Raw genomic sequence first — 19180 nt, 5'->3', positions numbered from 1 at the left:
AATCCTTCATCCTATGATCCTGTGCCTCATCTTTGATTTCGGTGGATGGCAAGTCGATTATCTCGGGAGTGGCGATACATGCGGATGAGCGTTATTCTATCACTGTCAAGACGGATTAAACTTAGGATGGAACACGATGAAACGACTGAATAGCTTAGATTGACTACGGAGACGGTTCAGTATTTGATTGATTTAGTCAGTGGATAAGCTCAGCGGAATTATCAAGGCACCACCAAAACAAAGAAACAAAGAGACGGATTATTTGCCTCCGTCATCTTAAGGGCGATCTCAGCACTCCAACCTACGAATGCCAAGCAAAAAAAGAACTCAATTTAATGAACGTGACTGAATCAAGGGGAACGCGAATGAATCATCATCCCCATCGTGAGATTATACATTTGTACATTTGTACTTGATACCTTACTCGTAAAGATCGACACTTGCATGTCAAGTTGTCAACACATCAACACCTCCTATCTATCCCTCTCCGTTTCTCTTCTTCTCTGTATTCAAACATCACATGCACAGCGACGAACAAACAACAACTCGCGAAAATCATAAACGTCCACCCTACAGCCGGCGCAAATCACACAAGACATCACGTCCATGGCGATTCCAACGTCAGCCAGATTCATGATATCCATCTTCCAAAACACGTTGACTGGTGTGTGGTGCAAACGATGGAGCGGCTTACCAGATACAGTCGTCGTCAATTCATTCAAGAGGACTTTCATCCCATCTAAACCCAGAACAAACCCAACCAAGTTCGCAGACATCATAAGTAAAACATTGATTACCCCTCCAATGGCGCACACATGTCTGTACCACCAATTGTTTCCGTACTATCCACCCATACTGATCAGCAAACACTCCCGGTGGCGAACTTCTTCCTTGTGCTTGTTGTTGTCATCCCGCCTGAATAGGTAGCGCGCTTGACTTACAGATTTCTCCGTGAATACTTTCCTAGCCACGAGTTCAGGTAAAATGAACAGACTGACTAGCCAACCCCACGCTAGGAGCTTGAAGGACAGGTCGTGCCACAAAGCCACAAAGGTGAATACCAACCCCGTAGCCAGGACTGCGTTTTTCGATCCGCCAACAGGTATATAGATATATCTACATAAGGGCGAATGATTAGCGTCAGTGCTCACATCAGACGTCAGAGTGTATCGCATCTTTTCCTGTCAGACAAAGTTTCTAACGTCAAAGCGGACATACCTGACAACCCAAAGATTATAACTCCTATGCCAACTCCTCCAGAATCCCAAGGTCGAATAATTATTCGCTACACATCGAATCATATTCTCGGGCGGGTCCATCCCATCGAGCAGTGCCCACAATCGGAAGAATCGCCAGGGTATCAGCAGCTACATATAGAACATCTGCTGCGTCAGTAAGTGTGTCACATATCCCGTCGACAGTCGTCGAGGAGGAAGATTCTGCCAAATCACGACCTTGAGAGGCGGGACGAGCAACATGGGAAAGAAGGGATAGATAAGCCGACCCACCTTCAACCACACAATCACCAAATTCCAAAACCCAATCATACTCATCTCAGCCGGCGAATCACCTAGCCACGCTTTCGAGTCTTTGATAGCTACCATGTACATGGTATGTAGAACCGATTCCATCGTTAATATGGAGAACGCCCATCGGACGCCATACGAGATCTTGGCTTTCACAGGGATATTTGTTGGATTTCGTGTCTACCAAAATCCGATGAATCAGTCAACACAACAAAAGCTGTTTGCGAAGATCGATACAAGAGTCATAGAAGTAAAATCTGACGGACTCACCTGCCATACAAAGTCGTTGAAAGTCATTATCGGTCCAGCGATGTATAACGGGGGATATAGGCAATATGCTAGATAATTGATGAAATTGTAATCTTCGGAAGGCAGGGACGTAGTAACTCGTTTCCTATAATCTGTAGGCACCTACATACACGCAGAAGTAGAGTAAATAATCAATTATTGTTCGTCCTCGTGTAAGGCGCAATAGGGCGATAGGCGGTTGTAGCAGAATGGCACAACTCACCTCTTGATTCGGGATATCATTCTGATTACTCCACAAGTAATCGATACCAAACGACACCATCCTCATCATCGTGATGTTGAAGCTGATATGCCAACGAGGCAGCATTCCTTCCCACTTATCCTATTCAAGCGAAGTATCAGTCAATTTCCAAATCTCAGGCTCCAGATCCTAAATTTCCCATTTCCGTGCATGATCATCCAGTAAGAGAACGAGAAGATGGACTGGACTCACGAATGTACCCAACGCAGCATGTAGCTCTCCAAACCTATATCCCTGATGTCTATCATTCAAAAACAAGACCCCCATATTCAAGACGATCAATATCCCAGGCCAAACTTTCTTCAGGAACCCTTCGTTCAATATGCGTATCTTAGACAATCGGTAATTCAGGAAGAGGATCACCAGTATCTTGAGAGATGAAAAGCCGTGTAACAGGACTATCATCGCCGTCGAAAAGGCGGCTATCAATTTGAGGCGTTGTTTCGGAGTAGGCTTGACGAGGCGAGAAAACATTGATGAGGTTGCCAAGTAGACGGAAGAAAGGGATAAGAGGGCTGTGAGATTCGATCGGAATGTACGATACTGGGCATCGCTATTGTCCTATACGTACACGAAGCCATTCGTCAGTTTATCAGTTACTAGTCAGATCATAACTTAGGCAGCGAAGATGCAGCTGGATCGGATGAAACAATGAGTAACGGCCAAGAAGTACGAGCATGGTATCATTACACTCACTACTTTGTGGCCAAACCATCCTTCCGATAATCGATATTCGAAATTGTAGTAATTCGGATGCGAGGCTAGGTCACAGAGCACAGAGTCAGTGTCAGTCCATACATCAATATCTCTCCTGAATCGTATATTGGATGTTGGACATGGAATCTGCAACTCCGATGCCTTGGCAGCTTGTGATGTACAGCGATCATAAACAGACTCACGCAAGCTCAGCCGTATAGGTACCCATATCATCATCGGCACAACTACCAGAAATACTACCCCGTATAACCTGAATTCTAGGGTATCCCACCTCGGCCTCGGTTTGTCGCTTGTGCCGCTACTGCTAGTACTTGCATCTTCCCTCTGGCGCACTTTACTTCCTGGTATATTAATCGTGAAATCCGTGATGTTGAGCTTATCGCGATACGTCAATGTCGGCGAAGGGGTAGAGGGAACTGGAAGAGGTAATTCGGACATTCTGGATTTAGGTTGAGGTGAGTTCTAGATTTCCAGCTGGATCATCAGCGTCCTATTCCGTGTGTCATGTCGCACCTCATCATCTATTCCGCTGCGCCGTCGGGCAATGTAGCGGGGATGAAAGGAATGGGATGGAATGTACGAGCTGAAAGGTGGTTCGAAACACACTCACTCTTGATCGCAATTTCGTTGCACTTGCATTCATATCATCTTTACCCGTAGCCATCTTCTTCTCACTATGGGAGAAATCTCTGACTGGGCGTTTGACTGATCTGAGGATTTACCGCATGATGTCGGTGTCTTAATGGGTGATGACAGTAGCTCTGCTTGCGCTTTGAACATTTTCAAGATCCACTTGACTTCACAGCAACCGGTTAACTCTGCGACGCGACGTGTCCAACCCGGTGGAGGCTTTTGGTGAGCTTCTTGCCCGCCTGCTTTTTATGGAGTATCCGCTGAGCACCTTGTCGCACAGCTGGCCATACATGCTTGTCAATTGTTGACCTTTTGCTTCGAGGAGGGACGGAGGTAGGTATATAGTACACAGAAAAAATGAAGCAGCGCAGCATGTACAATCCAGATATAGGTCCGCTGGGGGGCCCTGTACCATGCACAGCAAATGAATATTCTTCGCGAAAGTGATTTTCCTATCAGCTACACGATCTTGAGGTACCAATCAACAATGCCTTTCTGGTAGTCTGCTTCAGAAAGATTGTTTCCATGGCTACAGCAGTGTCCTCACGGGAAGATCACAGAGCTCGCAGAGTTCAAATCTCTTTGTATAGGTGTGTATGATTCCGCCTAACCTCAGAATGGGTGTTCCATCTCATTAGATGCCTAACCAAGCATGGCCGTACTATATCAGCGAGTCGCAAGGATCCCAGTCTACCCCTTTATATGCATATGCACGTGAACTCATCTGCTCACCGTCTTACATGATTCATTTGCTTATCAGATAAGTCTAAGTAAACCAGACAGATCGGCCGAAGCCAAGCCAGATTATTGCCATCAAAATCAAGTGCAGCAAGCGGAGCAGACCGGAAAGGAAGCTTAAAAGGTTATTCAAAATCACATCATCCACCGAAATCCATCGCCAAGTACTCCTATCATTCTCACATTCTTCTTATCTTACAATCGACTATCACATTTTCTCTTCGAAATCCGTTACTTTGTGTATATTGTACTGTCTAAAGAGGTAGTCCCTTGATCAGCACGACTGCAGATCCTCCTTAGCCCCAAACAAAGGATATACCAGGATAACGAACCAGGTTCATCCGATTAAACAAAATGCAGACTGTCATATCTGATAAGCAAGTGAGTCGGTCCCTTTCATTTAGTGTCATATCGCCATTCTTGCAATCCACATTTTCGGCCGGTCACTACTTGACACTGCTCGACCATACACCGTTGGAGGGGTTTGGTATTGGGCCCGCTGGCGACTCGGTCGACCTTCTATCTGATAAGACTTGCTTGCATATTCGGTACTTCACTCTTCATCATTTGTTCCTTTTCTGGTACTTGTGGTCTAATGATCACAATGACAATGCCATTCACATCATGTCCATTCGCTAACATGCACTTCATCCAACCTGCTTCTTCCGTCTCGAAGATCCATCTCAATCTCACCTCCTCATCTTCTCCAAGCGATACACCGCTCGACACACCTTCTTTCTCCCCTAATACACCAACGACCGAACAACCTTCTTCTGTCCAACGGAACCAATCGTCTGTCGGAAAAGTTCACTCGGCCAGAGGCACAATAACATCGAAGACCGACGACCTCGAATTAGACCTCAGCGCTCCGATCTCGACACTCCTTCGACTCGGTACACAGCGCGCGCATGTCAAAGCTGAGCATTCTGCCGGAGCAGCTGCATTGGTGCAGGGTGGTCTGCCGCTCGAAGAGTATATTAGGTGGTTAGCCGTTCTCTGGAGGATTTACGAGTGGGCAATGTCTCATCTTGTCCTATCTCATTTTACCTTAGACTGACTAATCTCGGTTCGCCATTCACAGTGCACTAGAATTGGGTTTAGCAGAAAATTCCTCTAATCCAGTCTTGGCACCAACGTACGATCCAGCTTTACTTGCCAGAGCACCAGCTTTGGCAGAAGACATCACTTATCTTCTTTCCCTCTTACCCTCTTCTTCTTCTTTCACCTCTTCCACATATTCCGCTTTCGCCCAATCGAACGACTTGAAAACAACATCAAAAACAGCATCTCTTCCTCCTTTCGCAGTACCGCCTTTCCTAGAAGAAATATTCACCTCTCCTCCTCAACCGCTCACAAATTACCTGAACCACATCAAGGCGCTCTCCAGCACCGAGGCCAGTTCCAGCAGACTACTAGCCCACTCGTACGTCCGTTATCTAGGAGATTTGAGCGGGGGGCAATTCATAGGTAATAAAGTGAAGAAATCGTATAACCTCCCTCCTTCATCGAGTGAGGAAGGTACGAGGTTTTATTATTTCGAATTCTCCAATCGCGCATCAGCAGGGGAAGGGGAGAAAGAAAGCAAATTTGATGCGAAGAAAAGGTTGGGCGAAGTCAAGGAATGGTTTAGGAATGGGATGGATCAGGGTGTAGCGGATGATCAGGTGTTGAAAGGTCAGTCGGTCCACAAGCGTGATATACTCAACGGGCAAATGCCCGGATGCTTGTTCGTTCGAGCTGACTTCTTTCGATACTTCTAGCCGACTTGGTCGAAGAAGCCAACTTGGCATTCTCATTCAACACCGACTTATTCTCCGTCATCCGCTTATCCCCTTCTACTTCTATCTCTACTTCTACTGCCGCCGCCCAAACTCAAACGCAGACGCAAACGAAAAACGCATCTACAGGTCAAGAGAGCACAAGCACTCTGACGGACAAGTTGAATTCGATCGTTTGGTTCTTCGTAGCTGCCGGAGCGGGTGTCGCATTGAATATTTACGTTCAGCCTTTAGTCTCTGAGTGGATAAGCAATAAGAGGAATACCTTCCAGATCTAGATCGAATTCGTTTGGTAGATATGATATTATATGATATGATAGCTCGTATCGTTACTGTCTGGTCTTGTTCGATGCTCTGCATAAACATATTGTATATCATCGATAAATGTCAGTCAAGCCAATACAATCTCATTATGTTTTCGAGTCGGGGGCGATTTTGCTAAGCGTCAGGATTTATGTGTATGACCGGTACCCGTGATAACGTCGCTATGAGGTGATGTTAAATGATGGATCATGTGTGGCCTAAGACAGCTCACGAGCTAGCAGAATTCTCTTGACGGTATATCAGGTATCAGACATGTGAGTTCATGATGATTTGCATACGAAATGGACGAGAGGTATCGAAATATGCACAATTATGTAAATTCAAGTCATTGATCTCTCACTAAAAATCCTTCGATCTTTTCACTGCCCTTTTCTACCTCACTTTGAACTGGCGGATACCAATGTCGACATGCTGAAAATGCTACTGTATGATAATGTAAATATAGGATCATTATAGTAATAGTGATGATGATAATAGTAAAAGTATGATAAGACCCAAAATGAGAATAAATGCAAGTTCTGCTATCGGTATTGTTAATGGTATCTGTGTTTGTGGTGATCGTTCAAACGGGAAGCTCTTTTACCAAAAGAAGCATCCAATGCCATGTATGTGCGTATGGTCGAATCAAACTACTTCTTCACGCCAGCTACGTTCATCGCTCTGGCTCCCATCACCGTGGAGAAGGGTTGGTGCATCGAATCGTAATCTTTCGGTCGGCGGAATAGGAGGACGTGCTATGATCATCGACAACAAGATACGGTCAGCGAATTCTGATCATGGTTTTTGGGATATCGTGCAGCAATGCGAGTCTGAACGAAGGGTCAAATTGCGTAATAGATGATGGAGGACGATATTTACCGGTTCCTACGATGGAGAGTATTGTCGTTGTCAGCTTCCCAGTCATACCGGCTGCATTATAGCTGACTCACAGGTTCATGCCTCATGTACATCTCCCATCTACACCCCAGAAGGCGGAAATCTCGTCAGCAACAATCCTTCAAACAGAAAACAGAGCAGTAGCTTTTCGATTGTGACTCCAGACAGAAAAAGGCAACATGGGTATGAGGTATGAACATCGGTCAAATGACTCACCCGGGTGATTGCCTGATACCTAATCCTCTCCAAACATCTTCCGGACACACGCCTGGGGGAACAAATTTGACGAGTTGTTTCGGTATCTAGACATAGGGCGAAAATAAGCACCCGGCCTTCTACTGCTTTCCAGACGAATCAAGTTGGACGAGATTGACTGGGAGGGGGAGAGTGGGTCGCAAAAGAGTTGTTTCGTATAATTAGTGAATTGTCGCACTCACGATGACATGTCTAAATAGACGCGCAAAATCAGCCTCACTCTTCGAACCGAGAAAGGTATACGACGTAGCATGTCACTCACCTGTACTCCCATTCTTCATCTATCACAAAAGAGTAGCAAAACACACACGACGTCAAATCAGCTCACACATCTATCAAACACCACGAACCAGGGAGACCAGTAGTTGTACTTTTGATCAAAAACACCAGTACTCACTAGAATACCTCGGACTATATTGTATCTTCTCCGCATACATCTCTATCGCTTTACGTTTCTCTTCGGCAGTGTATGGCTTTTGTTGGTATTTCGACATGTCGTCTTGACCTGTTTTTTACGTTCAGTTGACCTGGTTTATCGAGACTGAGTTCGGAGGTTGATGTTCGTGCGTGGATGTAGCTGACCTAAGCCAGAAGTTCGAATGCGAATGCGAATTCGAATTCGAGCTGTTACGACGATATGCTTTGATGAAGGTGGTATGATCGGCTGATGAGTTGTTCCGATATGGTATTTCCAGTATGTCAGTAGAAGCTTCACCGCGAAGAGTGCTGAGTGTGAAGATGTTGATACTGTGACATGGGATTGAGGAATTCAGGTATGCTCAAAAGCAGAGGTATGGGTAGAGCAGAGTCACACCCAATATCCGCTTACGTCCAGAGATAGATGTGGAATAGGATGGGTTCCACTACTGAATGCGCTTGGCTTGGGATGCTATACGTTATGCACAATCTAAATTGAACAGCAATGGATCACACTCACATTTTGATTGATTTTTCTCTTGTGTCTCAATTCTAATTCTGATACTGATACTGATTCAATTGTTTATCTTTCAACTTACTTCAACTTTGTTTATTTTCGAGGCGTGCGTGTAGTGTATCGTTACGATGTCTATTCGTTAAGGCGTAAAAATGCTATGCTAATTGCTCTACTATACTATGCAGAAAGCGATCAAAATGCTTGAGAGGAGAAGACGAGCAATGTTGGAGAGAGATGAAATGAAGTGTCAAGATCAACAAAGATAAATGGTCCGCTCATCAGAAGTCAACAAACCGCTTATAGAGACGAATGAGAGACCCTTCAGGTTCAAAATGCCATCCCAATTCAAAATAACACACAACACAAAATGCGGGGTAAAATCAGGATCAGGTGCGAAAGTGAAAAATCAAACACGTTACAAAAGGCACAGTCACTCTGCGCAAGCCAAACCAAATCCGGGGTAATCAACTCACGCGACATCACCTCCACCCGTTGGCATCTATTGAGCATAGATATATATACATGAATGGATCGTCAATTCTCGTTATATATTCTTTATAAACATGATGAGGTCGTTATATGATAAGCTATAGATACAGATGATACTCCACCATTGATTCGACCCGACCCCCAGAATAAGAACCTCAATACCGCACCCACTTAGTCAACCACTTTCAGCCCACTGAATGACTCTGCGTCAATCACTCTCATTACGGTTTCAAGGGGATTGAGCTTCTTCTTCGTCTTCTCAACTTGCTCTTCTTTCTTGGTCTTGCCACCACCAGGAAGTACAATGAACTCATCTTCCTCCTCCTCCTCTACCTCTACTTCAGGCTCGCCCATGTCCTCGTCGTCATCCAGATTTCCTCGACCCAGGAAATACTTCATGAGCGCACCGGAGAACCCAGAAAATATGGAGACACCGGGTGTATCGCTCTTGACTTGCTTGGGTGCACCATCATATCTGGGCGCGAGGTTCCAGTATACGATTTCGGGAAGAGGGTATCCAGCTTCAGCGAACTTTCGTTCTATCACCTTGTGCTCGGTCTCGCCGTAATCGTTGTGGGCGGCGGCGTCGAACTGCATGTCCGAGAAGACGAACACTTTCTTAACCATCTCGTCGGGTTTAAGGTTTTGCTGCTTCGCAGTATTGAGGATGAGATCGAAAACCTTGTAGAAATTTGTTGACATTTCCCAGTGGGCGTGGCTGAGGGTTGCAGCTCGCTCGGATAATGGGAGGGAGGTTTCGATGGTTTCGAAGCGCGGTTCCGCCGAGAAGGTAAAGAAAGCTCCGTTCCAAGGGGGTATGGCCAGTTCACCAAGAAGAAGAGTCAAGGCAATGCAGGGAAGGATCGGTGATGGAGAGTCCTTGGATGAATGACCGAACGATCCCATGGAGCCTGAAACATCGGCAACAGCGATACAATTGGACAATCGATCTGCGGAGGTCTTTCGAATGGAGTCTACCAGAGTCTTCCACTGAAGATCCGCAAGTCGTTTCTGAATGACGGTCTTCCCTTGAGTAGCTGTAGATCCGATATTAGTATTAAGCTCCAAGCCAAGATGCAGTATAATACAAGCTCACCTTCGAACAGCAATTCATGAGGCATAAGAGACGCCCCAGAGATAGTCTTCTTGCTACAAGGATTGAGTCAGTTTAGGTATATCGTAAGCTTTGCGGGAAGCACCTACCCCTTAGATACTTGGTTGAGATAAGTCTCGAAGCCTTGCGGATCGTGCTTGACGAATGATTCGGAGTTTCTAACCATAGATCGTGAGGGCACCTATTGAAAACATGAGCACCCTTGCCATAAGTTTCCGGTTTTAGCGACAAACCTTGGTATAGTCAATCTTCCAATTGTTGTTCGACATGGCAACCTCAGGCACAGCCAAAGCCTTTCTGAGCGGTGTGAGAACAAGTTTTTGCAGTCTTTCTCTCGACCACTGAACACCATCCCCGGGGTAGAGCATCATCGCGAGAGCCGTAGAGAATAATGTTTGTCTATCACCGCTGTTGGCAGGGGTAGGTGCCCATTTGGCAGCATAGGAGATTTCAAAAAGGAAAGGTGAGGACTCTCCTTTGTAAGGCTTGCGACGTTCGGCGGACAGAGTCAGGAAATCTCGATGTTGGTCGAAAGCTTTGAGATCCGCTCGAAGATACTTGACGAACAAGTGCAAGACCGTCAAGAACAGAGCTTGATATTTCTTGTCACTCGTCAACGCTTTCTCGGCTCGTTTATGCAGAAGACTGTGCTTCGCTTGAGCTGTATTTCGGGTCAGCTATATCATCCGGTAGTCGCCAATCATCAGAGATTGAGCACCACTGACCACTGGGTGCCCTCCAAAGCCTAAGATGGAAATTGTTATGGCTAACGCCGTCTTTTTTCTCCATTTTTTTGGCAGCTTTGAGAATTTCGTTGAAGCCATTCCTGTCTCGTTTCGATGTTCGATCGGCTTTGAGCGCCAACCTGGCAGTCTTGAAATTGGCGCCTTGCCATGAGGGAGCGAAAGCTTCATCGAGAGCCGTAAGGTCACCCTTGTAGGTGGTGGTCAGTTGGCCATTGATATGAAGGATCAGAAGATCGATCAAGCTGATTCCATCAGGTCAGCTTGTGAATCTGCCTTCGACTCATAACACATATGGCGAACTTACTCTTTGAAAGTACCGTGCGGTCTAGCAGGGTACTGTTCCTCTTCCTCAGTGGGAATATCGATACTTCCTTCATCGTCCAGCTCCAAAATCCCATCATCTGATGCGCCAGCGGCTGCCTCCCTTCTTTTCTTCTTATCGGCATCTCGCTTGAGGTCTCTTGGTCTTTCACAAGTAGGATCTACAATGACGTGAAGGCTATAGTAGGAGAGGATATCGTCAGCTCGAAGCGAAAGCTTCTTGGATCCGGCGAAATAGCTTACTTTTCAAGCAATGTTCTTGGGTGATTGTCCCATACCCAAGCTAATGCTCGGTAGAACCCTTCCCTCCAGCCTTTGCCTTCATGAATGGAACGACACTGAAATATGAGTTTTATTGTTCTATTGACCACATGTACAGTATAACGTCATCTCTAGGGATTTTTGCCACCCAAATCAATACGGAGCATTTGACTTACGCTAAGGGATCCTCTTTCCACACTTTGCCGAGGAGATCGTACAAATGTTCCTCCTCCATGCCGGGAGCGAAGTCACCGAACAAATCGACGAGAGCCGAGTCGGTAGACTTATGGGCGTGGGCACCTTTCTCTGTGAGGGTATTGGGTGCCTTTTTGAGAGCATCGATGAAGGGAGCGCCAGTGGTGGATAAATCGGCAGCCGAAACAGTGGAGGGAGGAGAGATAGGCCTGAGAGGGATGAGTTGATCGATAGTTTTGTCAAGAGGCAGGGGAAGGAGGCTGAGAAAAGCAGGAGGAAGAGTCCAGTCTTTCTTGGGTTTTTTATTGGTGCCGAGTCGCAAATCCTCAAGAGAGGATGCAATGGGAGTAGCCATTTTCGTGGAGGTAGACTTGAGCAAGTAAAGGGATAAGGAAAAAGAAGAGAAAAAGAGAAACTGTCAAGCAGTCTCCTTCTCTTGCAGAGTGATGAAGAGAAGAGAAAAAGAGATGAAGAAGAATGAAAATTTGAGTCGATTATTTTGATGGACGAGAAGTTGAGTGAATCGTTGTGACCTCGAGGCCAAGAGATCCGTGCGTCAAGTCGTAAGCCGCAGGGTAAATGCGATAAAGCGCTATCAGCGGTCGTCGTACCTGACCGGACCTGAGGAGTCGACTGGGGGGGCTCCAGGAATTTGCCACCTAAACTAGGCATTTTGCGTTTCAGCTGTTCAATTTGCTTACATTCGACTCGTCTCGGCTCCGATACAAGATGCACTGACCTGTGGCGACAGGTGCGGTCAGGAAACCAGAAATACAGTGGTCATGATGGCTACTGACAAATTCAGCTTCATTCGTTTCCGAAGCAAAAAATAAGGCCAAGATACTTGTCAGAAGATTATTCGCGAAAATGCCTGAAACCGAAGTCCACGATACATCGACTCCGGCCCCCAAGGACGCCTTGTCGAGCAATACCTCCATCGCCTCCTTGGATCGCCTGATATATCAGCTCCAAGAAAAGAACGACCTCGAAGGCGCTCAGAACTCCAGTGAACAACTCATCCTTCAAGACGGATCAACTTTCAAAGGATATCTTCGATTAGGCGATACAGCTTATCGTAAAGACGAATTCAAATTGGCGATGTTATGTCTCGCCAGGGCGTACGAGATTGCGCACCGAGAAGAAGATGAGAAAGTCATGAGATACTGCTTGAAGAAGATCGAGAAATGTTCACACCATACAGAATGGGACCTCGTGTTTCAGGAAGAAGAGCTCACTCAAATCCCGGAGAGACTCAGCTCACTACTGCTGAAACCTTTTCCAACAGAACTTCACAACGCCATTGGCGAATTGACTCTTTCCCCCACACTATGCTTGGACTCTCGACATCGTATGTATATACCAATCTTGAACAAAGTTCGACCGGCCGTCTCCCCTAACGAGGGATACTACAAATTACCAAGATTCTTCCGATGGATCGTACCCTTTACCTTGGCCGCTATGTCAACGCCTCGAAATGCAGACGACATCACCGCATTAGCTCCAATGGGCATCAAGACCGTCTTGACACTCACAGAGGAGACCCCTCTACCAGCCAAATGGTTCACCAACAAGCCCATCCAGAACATCTTCATGCCCGTTCCGAATTATTACCCTCCCTCAATCGCGCAAATGGACATCATAATTCAGCTTCTTGACAACCAAGACAATTTACCCATGTTAGTGCACTGCGGGGGCGGCAAGGGCAGAGCAGGTACGGTGATCGCATGCTATCTAGCTACCTACGGCTTCAGTCGTCCCCTCAATGATATCGATCACCCCGCGATGTCCGCCAAAGAGGCCATCGGAGCTTTAAGAGCGATTCGTCCAGGCAGTCTGGAAACTAAACAGCAGGAAGACTTCGTATCGAAATGGTGTTCAAATATTTGGAAAAGACAATCCGTCTTCCCTTCCAGACCAACTGAGCCGCCCGCTTGTCCGATGGAGGTCGAAGGATCTATAGGAGGGGACACGAACCTGTTCGTGCTGGTTGGATTACCAGGTTCCGGTAAATCATGGTTCTCCAATTCCCTGATCGCCAGAAATTCTAGCCGGTGGAGAAGCATCAGCCAGGACGACAGTGGCAGTCGGGCGTTCTGCGAAACTGAGATTTCACGCACACCATCAGGCAAAACTCGTGTCCTGTCAGATAGGTGTAACACCTCTTCGGAAGATCGTAAATCATGGTTGAATCTAGCTGGAAATTGGGCGAAGGATCCGATTTGCATATGGTTCGATTATCCGAAAGAGCTTTGTACTGCCCGAGCACAATCGCGTGTCGGTCATCCTACTCTTCCGCCGGGCAGCAGGGTCCGAAATGCCGTTCAGCAAATGGACAAGATGTTCGAGAAGCCGGACTTGAAGGAAGGGTTCAAGGGTATCGTAACGATCAGATCCTTTGAGGCGGCTTTGGAATTGGTAAAGCTTCTTTCTCCTCCAGTAGAGATATACAAGTACCCTCGGACGCCTCATCTCGTCAATCTGGGCGCTGCTACTTCCGACGATCTCGTAGAGCGTGTACCGACTTTCAGCAGTGAATCCGATCTAGCACGCGAAGGTACAGGGGAGAGAGTGGTGATCACAGAAAAGATCGACGGCGCCAACATGGGAATATCCCTTTCTTCCGACAGCAAGATCATCGTTCAAAATCGGTCACACTACGTCAACACTCAATCACACGAACAATTCAAAAAACTCGGTCATTGGATCGACACACACAAAGAAGAATTGCAAAAATTACTGGTCCGGGACCCGTACTTCCCCGAGAGGTATATACTATTCGGCGAATGGATGTACGCCACACACTCCATCCATTATACCGCTTTGCCAGACAGATTTATCGCTTTCGACATGTACGACAGATCTACCGACACATTCTTGGATCGTCAGACCCTAGATTCCCTGCTTCAACGATACGCAAGAAGTATCAGCCTTGTTCCGCTGATGGCGCAGTACGAGGTCTGCCCGACCGAGAGGGAGCTGAGAGATATGGTACAGCGACCTTCTCAATATTACGATGGAAGGGTGGAAGGGATCTACGTGAAGTGGGAGAAAGATGGAAGGGTTGTGAGAAGAGGTAAAGTTGTGAGAGGGGATTTTATTGCTGGGAATCAACATTGGGCGAAGAGGAAATTGGAAGTCAACGGACTAGCTAAACCTGAGGGATAATGTGGCACCGAAACAAAAACGTCTCCGCATATTGGTGCCGTGCTGCTGGAGCATCAGCTCAGTCATCTGAGTCCTATTTTGACTGTCCTTGCGTCCTACTGTATAGCTTTATCTCGAGGCGATGCAGATAAGAAGCGCGATGTGGAGTGGATACTATGATATCGGCAGGCACCGTTCGAACCGGGCGGCGAGCTTGCCGAAAAAGCACAGGACTTTCCGAAGACTTATGGCATTAACCCAGTCCTTGTTATGCATTTGGTTTCCCAACCACAATAACAGTGCTCCATATCCCATGCCTCCATAGCAAGACTAGGACGACAAAGCTTGACGTGAATGTGCCGGTCTGTGTAGCCACCACCACCAAAAGATTGTGGGAAATTATCGGGCGTCATTTGTCGCCAAGCGACAACAAGTGTATGAAGCAAGTTCACGGAAGAACCATCACGTCAGCTCAACCGTATCTGTAACGTGTCCCAAGTCGAGATTTAAGCAATTGGTCGCGTAGCGTTGGGGATCATTCAATTATGCTTTTCCCTCATTCTTATGACACAACCAGCGATGGCTGGGGATCGAACACAATCATCGACTATTTATTTCTTTATTTCCTTGTTTCCCTGTTTCCCGATGCATCATTCAAAAGATCATCTGCCCTGCAAAGGACACGCGATCATACTTTTGCCTCTGTACTGCAATCCTCATTCCCATACCCCATCCACAGCGCTTACAAAGCGCAGCTCGTCTTCCTATGTCCTCCTAGAGGAGAATTTCTGATGCAGAGATCGCTCAAAAGTTGGAGCTATACCTCAAACGTAGAAAAGTTTTCTCGTCAGCTCACCTCAGGATTCTGGACTTGTCGTTGCATACCAAAATATCCTTTACCTGAGCCTGACGACGATCTTACTATACCATCATAAAATCTGAATTTTCCCAATACAAATCGATCGCGTAGCATGGCGTCTTAGCCTAGCGGTTAAACCCCCCCTTTATTCCCTTCTAACCCCTTTTCTATAGTATAGCATTCGATTCCCAGTCAGTATCTTATGTTGGTGAGTCCTCTCACATTTCCAATCATTTCAATTCACTTCATCACTCCACACCGCACTTGCACCTCATCGATATTACACACATATAGCACTGCTTTTGAAAGATAAGCGGCAATTGTATTGCAATATAAACACATTTACGCGCCCCGTGGTTACGGTCGAAAGACTCGTACAATTATACTAGTATTTAGATCATCATGTAGATGATAAGTGAAGTCCTCAAGAGGACGATCAAGCCATTTGGGAGAAGTGCGGTGGGTCCAGAACAACTGTCAGATTACCCCTGTCAACAGTCATCGCTTAACACTGCCTAGACTCATTGTGCTGCTCGTACCGTCTCACGAACAGGATCTAGTCCAACGCATCTCGATTCCGTGATGATAAAACTGCTTAAATGCATCCACACATGGCATGCCAGAAGATTCAAGCTGATATAGCACGACCATATCTCTCGTCAGCTAAACAAAAGTGGCACTACCTACTCCCAAATTCGATTTTCACCATTCTCCCTCTAAGTCCGCATTTCATCGAAGCACGGACCTCTCAATCAATCACTAACTCCATCAATCGATCAATCAGTCAAGGGTACATAAACCCAATAACACATATACTATCGATCGTGTAGCATTGGTAATCTAACGGTTACAGCACTTCGCCCGTAATTATTACCCCCCGTAGCCAAACAGTGTAGAGCGGCAGGTCGATCCCTGCCCAAATCAATGCGTAATTTACACTTCGTAAATTATTCATCTGTAGGTCAATTGCCGGCCCCCATTTACGATTTGTGCACATCGTAAGTCTTCCCAGAAGACGAGCGATCAACCTTTTTGCAAACCGATGCATTGATTGTATCATACTCGTCCGCACGGTCCACTCGGACGCTCGGGCTACTCGGACAGTATATTCAACATGCATTCTCAATACATTTCATGCTATTCCTCGAGATCCAGGACAGCTGTTGACCTGATATTTCGCACAGGTGGTGGGGAGGGTCTCTTCTTTGTGTTCCTGCGAGCTGGCTGCTTGGCTGGTGCTTTCTTCTTTGCACCAGCGGTCTTCCTTCTCTTACTCCTCTCCTCTCGCTGCCTCATCTCCTCGAGCTCCTCAGGATGTTCAGATGGAAAATCTGGGTCAAACACCTTGCCATTAGGGTATCTAGTTTGTTTTCCAATAGAATCCACCTCCCTGTCAAGTGCCTCCGCTGCCCTTTCCCTCCTCTGGCTCTCCTGCAGTAGGACCTCATCAGCAAAGCTTCTTTCCAACGCCCTTTTGGTCTTCATGAAAGCCACTTTGCCATCGATTTCTCCCCTTCTAACTGTTCGATCTAACGCTTGGAGTGTCCTGGTATTAGTGGGTGTGAGTGGCTTGGCTTGAATCACTGGGGGAGGTGTTAGAGGACACATTATCCCTTCATTGAGAGGGAACAAGCCTGAGCGTCTCCACGCTGATCTGATCTGTTGAGAATGAGCTGTTGAACCCCAGAAACGTTGAAACCACCTCCAGAAGTAATACTTGTTCACTCTTGATCGATCAGAACCCAGCTGATACTCATCCACCTGCTGATGGTATCGAAGTTTGAGTGTATTGAAGAAGTTGACGTGCAATGGCTGGAATATGTTGGTGGTGTTGGCAGGGAAGAAGATACACACAATGTTTCGAGCCCAGCATTCTCTCAAGAAGTCCACCTGATCATGACAGCTATGTCCGTCCAGAAACAGGACTCGCCTTCGTCCGTTTGCCCTCTCCCTGCTGGAAGGGTCAAACACTTCCTCTAACCACTTCTTCATCCAGAAACTGTTGTTGTAGCCGCTGTGAGTTGTTGCTGCCTTGAGCGTTGGCTTGTCATCTCGAATCTTTGACACCTCTTGAAGCATGTTGTCCCCAGGGTAGATCAGAAAGGGAGGAACAGGCGCATCTGAAGTTGAAATGGTGACAACCACAGTGATGTGACAGTCGTCGGCCAACAAAGCTTGGGGAGTGTTTGAATGACAATGAGGAGCGACCCTTTGCGCTCTCCTGTGACTGGACAAGTGAAACGGAGCTTCATCCATATTGTAGATGTCGCCTGAGCGATAGTGGTAAGCGTCAAATGCCGCTTTGACCTAGCTGATGTTATCCACACATTCTCTCAAGTATTCTCAGTAGGAAAGCGATGGAGGAACTACCAGAAACACTCACAATAGAGTAGAACATCTGTCTAACCTCAGGAGAGTTTGCTTTGAACTTTGCAGCGTCCTGGACTTTCACATATCTCGAAGATAAGGTGTCTCTGTGTCTGCGAATAAAAGAGCTCGCCCAATTCCTTCCTATCTCTTGCTGAGAGAGCACCCGAGCAAGCTGTCTGACATGAGAGGGGGTCAAGTATGTACCTCTGCCTGCATATGCGTTGATCTCATCGATGAGGGCGGCTTCCTGTTGAGTTGAGAGGTGTCGCTTTGCATTTTCACCCCTGGGGGCATGGACCTCCTTCAAGCGATTATGAAAAGTCGCTTTTGGCACCTGGAACCGTCTGGCTACCTTCCCAACACTCTCCTCTGGATGCTGTTTCTTATAAGCTATGGCTTGAGCGATGTTCATAATGTGATGCATGAGATAAGAAGAGAAAGAGAGTTGAAACAGCTCAAGAATCAGGGTTGAAAAGGTGTCCGAGATGACCGAGCGTCCGAGTGGACCGTGCGGACGAGTAATGATTGGCGAATTGGCAGTCCGTGATCATAGTACGGTGCAGGACACCTTCACATCGTATGCGTTCTGAGAGCCCTCTTCGCCTTATCGATTACCAGCGCTGTGAGCCACTCGCGTTGTCCAACAGACGCGATCTGTCTAATTGTATTGAGAATACAGCTGCACCGCGGCTTGGATGCAGCAGACTAACCAAAGTACACTGAGATCTCTCGTCAGCTCGACTGAAGTGGCACCCACACACACAACATTCCTTTAACTGTTTCCCCACTCACCGCTCGGCTTTCACTTCCCCACCATGAAAGAACGCACAGACCACTCGGACCACGTTCAGTCCACCAATCAATCAAAAGGACGGGTACAGTACATAAACCCTGCTTCACCCCTCCCTTTGATCGCGTAGCATTGCGTAGCTTAACGGTTACGATTTTAAGCACTTAGTATGCTCCCTTACATGGGAGCACTTAGCACTTAGTAGCGCCGCAGGTCGATCCCTGCGGTGGACATAAGTCGTGGTTCACACGAAATGTGAACCACGCATTCTTAGCTTGGCCGGCCGCCCCTTTACGATGGTGCACGTCGTAAGTCTTCCTTGAAGACGCGCGATCAATATTTCTTTTTGCTTTTACTTGTAACTCACTTTTGCTGATGTGTTTGCTTTTTTTTTTTTTCTGAAGCAGGAAGATCTCTTTTCGAAGAAATGTTTTGAAACAGCTTATCGAATGACTCTGTCCTGTAATTCCCGACCTTGCTTATCAGTATGTTACGCGTGCATATCATAAGCCTTTGTGAAGGGAGCGTGCACAATGCGTGAGTGCAGACAACTTGAAGTT

At 46.8% G+C, this 19180-nt stretch overlaps 6 protein-coding genes across 6 annotated transcripts; 2 read left to right on the top strand and 4 right to left on the bottom strand.

The window, feature by feature from the left end:
- Positions 1–463: 463 nt before the first annotated feature.
- I303_106458 (uncharacterized protein) lies at positions 464–3231 on the bottom strand (the record flags this gene model as incomplete). Its single annotated transcript, XM_065969379.1, has 10 exons — positions 464–570; positions 695–842; positions 942–1116; positions 1219–1367; positions 1509–1706; positions 1797–1937; positions 2038–2157; positions 2269–2637; positions 2773–2837; positions 2976–3231. 10 exons carry the CDS (start codon positions 3229–3231, stop codon positions 464–466), a joined length of 1728 nt encoding a protein of 575 aa, XP_065825451.1.
- A 1573-nt stretch (positions 3232–4804) lies between these two features.
- Positions 4805–6220, top strand: I303_106457 (uncharacterized protein; the record flags this gene model as incomplete). The annotated part of the gene is made up of 3 exons (XM_018411545.1): positions 4805–5175; positions 5246–5838; positions 5925–6220. 3 exons carry the CDS (start codon positions 4805–4807, stop codon positions 6218–6220), a joined length of 1260 nt encoding a protein of 419 aa, XP_018259357.1.
- A 675-nt stretch (positions 6221–6895) lies between these two features.
- Positions 6896–7891, bottom strand: I303_106456 (uncharacterized protein; the record flags this gene model as incomplete). Its single annotated transcript, XM_065969378.1, has 6 exons — positions 6896–7000; positions 7196–7223; positions 7359–7444; positions 7580–7589; positions 7660–7678; positions 7795–7891. The coding sequence occupies 6 exons, from the start codon at positions 7889–7891 to the stop codon at positions 6896–6898; spliced, it is 345 nt and encodes a 114-aa protein (XP_065825450.1).
- A 1100-nt stretch (positions 7892–8991) lies between these two features.
- Positions 8992–11812, bottom strand: I303_106455 (uncharacterized protein; the record flags this gene model as incomplete). Its single annotated transcript, XM_018411547.1, has 8 exons — positions 8992–9857; positions 9917–9969; positions 10024–10115; positions 10168–10595; positions 10660–10922; positions 10985–11179; positions 11245–11361; positions 11439–11812. The coding sequence occupies 8 exons, from the start codon at positions 11810–11812 to the stop codon at positions 8992–8994; spliced, it is 2388 nt and encodes a 795-aa protein (XP_018259359.1).
- Positions 11813–12324: 512 nt separating this feature from the next.
- I303_106454 (uncharacterized protein) lies at positions 12325–14622 on the top strand (the record flags this gene model as incomplete). Its single annotated transcript, XM_018411548.1, has 1 exon — positions 12325–14622. One exon carries the CDS (start codon positions 12325–12327, stop codon positions 14620–14622), a length of 2298 nt encoding a protein of 765 aa, XP_018259360.1.
- Positions 14623–16597: 1975 nt separating this feature from the next.
- Positions 16598–17068, bottom strand: I303_106453 (uncharacterized protein; the record flags this gene model as incomplete). The annotated part of the gene is made up of 1 exon (XM_065969377.1): positions 16598–17068. The coding sequence occupies one exon, from the start codon at positions 17066–17068 to the stop codon at positions 16598–16600; it is 471 nt and encodes a 156-aa protein (XP_065825449.1).
- Between the last annotated feature and the right edge of the window lie 2112 nt (positions 17069–19180).

This window comes from Kwoniella dejecticola, chromosome 8 (genome assembly GCF_000512565.2).
Source record: "Kwoniella dejecticola CBS 10117 chromosome 8, complete sequence".
Classification (NCBI taxonomy): domain Eukaryota; kingdom Fungi; phylum Basidiomycota; class Tremellomycetes; order Tremellales; family Cryptococcaceae; genus Kwoniella; species Kwoniella dejecticola.
Note: the sequence above shows the minus strand (reverse complement) of the source record. Positions and strands in the feature narration are given on the sequence as shown.